The sequence below is a fragment of the Salvia hispanica genome, chromosome 5 (assembly GCF_023119035.1).
Source record: "Salvia hispanica cultivar TCC Black 2014 chromosome 5, UniMelb_Shisp_WGS_1.0, whole genome shotgun sequence".
Taxonomy (NCBI): Eukaryota; Viridiplantae; Streptophyta; class Magnoliopsida; order Lamiales; family Lamiaceae; genus Salvia; species Salvia hispanica.
The window spans coordinates 35511757-35516976 of NC_062969.1; the positions used below are offsets into that span (position 1 = coordinate 35511757).

General features: G+C 29.7%; 1 protein-coding gene across 1 annotated transcript; it reads right to left on the reverse strand.

Annotated features, from left to right (window-relative positions):
- Positions 1-3083: 3083 nt before the first annotated feature.
- LOC125190457 (14 kDa proline-rich protein DC2.15-like) lies at positions 3084-3610 on the reverse strand. The gene has a single exon (XM_048087775.1). The coding sequence runs from the start codon at positions 3557-3559 to the stop codon at positions 3197-3199; it is 363 nt and encodes a 120-aa protein (XP_047943732.1). The 5' UTR covers positions 3560-3610; the 3' UTR covers positions 3084-3196.
- Between the last annotated feature and the right edge of the window lie 1610 nt (positions 3611-5220).

Below are 5220 nucleotides of genomic sequence, written 5' to 3' on the forward strand. Positions count from 1 at the left end.
TTTGAAGCTTGTAATTTCAAATATTTTCTATATATTATAACACATGAAGAAATATGCAAAGTAGGGTCATTACATGGTCATTTAATATTATTATCCAAAATTACATGAATGAAGACATAATTATATATTTTGAATATATTAACTAATATACTTGAAGTGTCACACGCCTAGACGTTGATAGCAACAACCTTCTATCGTCGAACTAGCTCTTATGTATCATTTGATGCACTATAATATATAACAGATTATTAATCATAAATTAATTTTATAATATGGGTCTAAAATTTGTTGTGGTTTATCATAATATTTAAATATATCAATTTATATAGCAGTCATATAATTAAAGGATATGTTACAACTTACATGTTGGGTTCCACATGTTATCATCATACCATCTCTATTATGATATTATTACGCACTATGAAAATAATTATAAAAGTAATATTAAAATAATACAGTAAATGAAATATTGAAAATATTGTGATTTATCATATAGTAATACTAATAATTTTTCATGATCTTATCAATTTTTGGAGCAAGTGCTATACATTTGAATGTTGTATTACTATTATATGTGTTGAGTCCAACAATGTCTCATCATTGAATGACCCATATTATAATGTTAATAATTTTAGATAGAATAATCAACCAATATGTATAATATTATTTTCAAAATTAAAAGTTAGAAATTAATGATAAAATATCAATGGTTTCAAAAATAATATGAGAGAATTTCCTAACAAAAGAGTGTTTTCCTAATTTATACTTTGTAAAAAAAAAAGCAATTTATTTATCTTTATATCATTGTGATAGTTTAAATAAAATGAATAAAAAATTATTCCATTATTATTCCATTAAAATACTATGGATGGTTATTCTCTCTAAAATTTTATCTTTTAATAAGGGTCTTGGTACATATTGTACAACAATACAAATGAAAAATGAAATATTATAAATAAGGTCAAATTAGTCACAAAAATATGTAATTAATGATGCTATCTAATTAAAATAAATTAATATTATTTTTTTTAAAATTTGAAGGGCATTTTGTGTATACAATTTTTGCAAATTTTTCTTTACTCAAAATAAAAATAATAATATTAATTTTTAACGGGTTACCCGACCCGACCCGCACCCAACCCGCATCCGACCCGATTTTTTCGTGTTCTTAGTGGGTCGACCCAATAATGACCCGCATCCAATAAGACTTGATCCAAACCCAATAATTTCGTGCGAATTCGTGTCGGATTATCGTGTCGTGTCTAAAATTGCCAGCCCTATTTAAAACTGAATGAGGGTCCCGTGTATTTTAGCTAGCTGGGAAAAATATTTGTGATGATTTTGGATGCACGTTAATTTGAGGATGACTGAATGGTAGATAAAGAACTTAAACTTATTGAAAATATTGGAGTATAAAAACTCAATATAAAATTAATAATCAAAGTCTGTCTTTTAAGTTTAACAATGAGATCTTTATATAAGCAAGGGAAAATTCTAAACTTATAGAAAATAAAACTAGAAGGAAAATAACTAAAAGGAAAATAAGCAAAAAAGGAAAATCTAATTTGTAGAAGGAAAACATTAATATTTTTCCGTCTACTAATTCTATTAACTAGGAAATAAATAAAACCAAAATAATAACTTGCTTAGCCTCCAAGTCTTGTCTTCTATAACTGCATCAGGATTGACCCATTAAACTTATTAATTCTAGTTTTCTCATAACATCGATATATATGAGATAATATTATAGTACTCCCTCTGTCCTGCTTTAGCTAGTCGTATTCCTTTCTGAGTTGTTCCACTGTAACTGAGTCATTTCATTTTTTTTTTGAAAAAAAAATGACAACTTTTATTCTCTTTTCATCTTTCTAACTTTTTCCTTTTTTTACTTTACTGGCCATTTACTTAATTCATTTACACAACTTTTTTTTACTTAATTCATTTACACAACTTTTTTTAAATCTTATGTTAAAAAGAAATGCCCCTAGTCACCGTGCTAACAATTAGAGAGAGCGAATATTAAGCAGTTCCAAATGAACCACTTGCCTAACAATTTAGCTATTATGAAGGACGATAGTCATGACAACTGACACGAGAATTAATTTTCTGCCTAAATGTAGGAAATAGGCCTTTGAATTTACTGGGTATTTATAGTACCATTTCTTTAAACATCGTATGTGATATGAATCTGGCCGTTTAATGTAAAACGAAATTAATTGTAAACATATCGTTCTCATCTAAGTCAAACATAGTTATTTATTACTAACGACGTAATTGAGTTTAATTCTAAAATTAAATTCATATGCACAACAATTTTCCAGTCAAAATATATTGAGTTTAATTCTAAAATTAAATTCATATGCACAACAATTTTCCAGTCAAAATATCTATTACATGTTGAGTAGGGCTGGCAATTTTTGGCACGACACGAGAACACGACACGAACCTGCACGAAATTAATGGGTGTGTCAAAGCTTATTGGGTTCGTGTCCTTATCGTGTCGACACGATAACGACACGAAAATTTCGTGTCGTGTTCGTGTTACACGTTAAGTATACTATAATATTATTTTGTGTCGTGTTCGTGTTACACGTTAAATATATATAATATTAATTTTATTTTTATTTATTTTAAAAATTTTAAAATTTTAAAATTTAAAATTAAAATTAAAATTTTCATATTAGAAATAATATTAATATATTATAATATTATTATTATAGTGTTGTTATTGTGTTGTGTCATATATATGTTGTTATCGTGACGTGTTGACCCGAAATGGTTCGTGTCGTTAATGGGTTCGTGTCGTGTTCGTGGCTGAGGGTAGCGGATCGTGTTCGTGTTCGTGCTTGGAGTTTTCTTAACGGGTCGTGTTCGTGTTTGTTGTTATCGTGTCATGTCGTTCGTGTCGACACGATAACGACACAACACGCACGATTTGACACCCCTAATGCTGAGTATGTATTTGCATTGTAATTAATTAATCGATCGAGAAGGATAGTCTAATTTCACGAACTCAAAAATTAATAATTGACGTTTAAGATGATTCGTTAGGGTTAACACTAAATTTCGATTAAGAAAGCCAATAAATCCCAATACACATTAATTACTTTTATTGAAGACATCTCAAACAAGCACAATAATAATAAAACCACTCAAACCAGAGGTAACATCAAAGTCAAGCAAACATGCTTTGCCACTAAGCACAGACAAAGTCCTTGGGCACATTCTTGTTGCACACATTGAGGAGCAAGCTGAGAGAGAGTGGGACATTAAGGTTAATCCCCAAAATGTTAGCCCGAATCGCAGTGCAAAGGCAGACCGCAGCCTCGAGATCAACCAGCCCCTCGATGAGGCTGCAGCATGGCGTTGTCGGAGGTGTCCCAATTGTCAAGTTGAGAAGGCTGCCTAGTAGGTCGGCACAGATGCCGAGTTTTAGGGCATCTCTAGGGCACGAGGCGCTCGGTTTAGGGCTCGGCGGAGTCCAAGAAGTGGCCAACGTGAAGAAGAGTAGGTTGAGGGAAAGGAATAGAGCAAGTGAAGTGTTTCTCTTAGTGGCCATTGTTGCTAGAATTTTTTGTAGAAGAGTTTTTTTTGTGCATGGAATTTGAATGAAGGGATTAGGGTTTTTATAGAGAGGAAATGGTGGATTTTGATTGCTTGATGTTAAAGAATTTGTTTAGAATTGAATGAGGGTCCCATGTATATTAGTTGGCTGGGAAAAATATTGTGTGATGATTTTGGATGCATGTTAATTTGAGGATGACGTCTTATGATTTAATTAAGTAGGAACAAAATTATACCTAACGAATTATGTTGGCGTTAATTATGTATTGTGGCACGATATTGATGTTAATTGATCCCGTGAAGTAAGAGTTGGCCTGCATTGATTCGTTTAAAGAGAGAAAACATTATTGAGTAGTTCGTCTAGTATATTTATGGATGCACGCATTGGGATCATAGGAATGGGTCCATAAGAATTCTATTACAGATAAAAGACTAAATATATCTCACCATTTGCTAATTATGGATGAAGCGTTACACAAAAGTGTTGGACTAAATTTACAGATGCATGGATTTGGAATTAGAAACATTTTAAAAATCAGGGTAAGCAAATCGCCAGTTCAACCATCTCCATATATTTAAAAAAGAACAAAATTTAATAAATGATTAAATATATATTATAAAAATTAAAATAGCACTTAACATAATTATATACTTCCTTCGTCCCAAGGTAGTTGAGGCATTTCTTTTGGGTACGAGATTTAAGAAATTGATTTGTTAAAGGCTAAAGTGGAGAGAGTAAAGTAGGAGAGAGAATAAAGTCTTTATCAAAAAAAAAAGAAAGGACTCCACTACTATGAGATAAACTAAAAAGGAATACGACTCGACTACCTTGGGACGGAGGGAGTACTCTATATTATAGAAAAGGGTTGTGATTGCTAACTAGTTAGTATTCCCAAATTAAGATCAAATCTTAGTCATTAGATTAGAAGATCTAGTGGTTGAAATAATGTCAAGTGAAATATTATATTTTAAATTAAAAAAATTATTAAATAAACTTAAAGGGTAATAATTTATAATTCTTATATGTGGCAGTTAAAACTAACCAATTTTCTCTCTCCTTAAAATCATCTTAAAATTTTAAATTTACGTAATCCTCTCAATTTAAATTATTTTTTCGTAAAAAATATGTCAAATTAAGGTAATTTCATAAGGATTCGAATGAGATCTCAATGTTCCAACGCTGATCGAATAATAAAACTTTATAATTTTTATTTGAATTTTCATATATGTTAATAAACAGATTTTATATCAATATATGCATAAAATAATTTCAATATTATGCATGTACAATATCAATAAAACTGTGTAGATATTTCCGGGTACTTGTGTTGAAATCTATCTGATGTCACTATGTTGATATATAAAAACTGTGAAAAATATTATATTATAACAGATTGACTATTTTATTATTTTGTTGATATTTTATCTACTTTTATTGAAATCCGTAAACTTTAATCTCATCCACTCATTTTAAGATCAAATAATAATTGGTCTTAGTTATGGATTAGATAGTATACATTAACATAACTGTTATAGAAAATACCTAAATTTACAAAATAATAAAATACGATTACTAATGATTAAAATAACAAAAGATATAAACCATCGAATTAATTATTCGATAATAGACTATATATTCACGTGAATGGATTGTTG

Excerpts from the sequence above, each read along its gene's own strand:
- LOC125190457 (XM_048087775.1), bottom strand. The coding sequence starts at position 3,559 with ATGGCCACTAAGAGAAACACTTCACTTGCTCTATTCCTTTCCCTCAAC.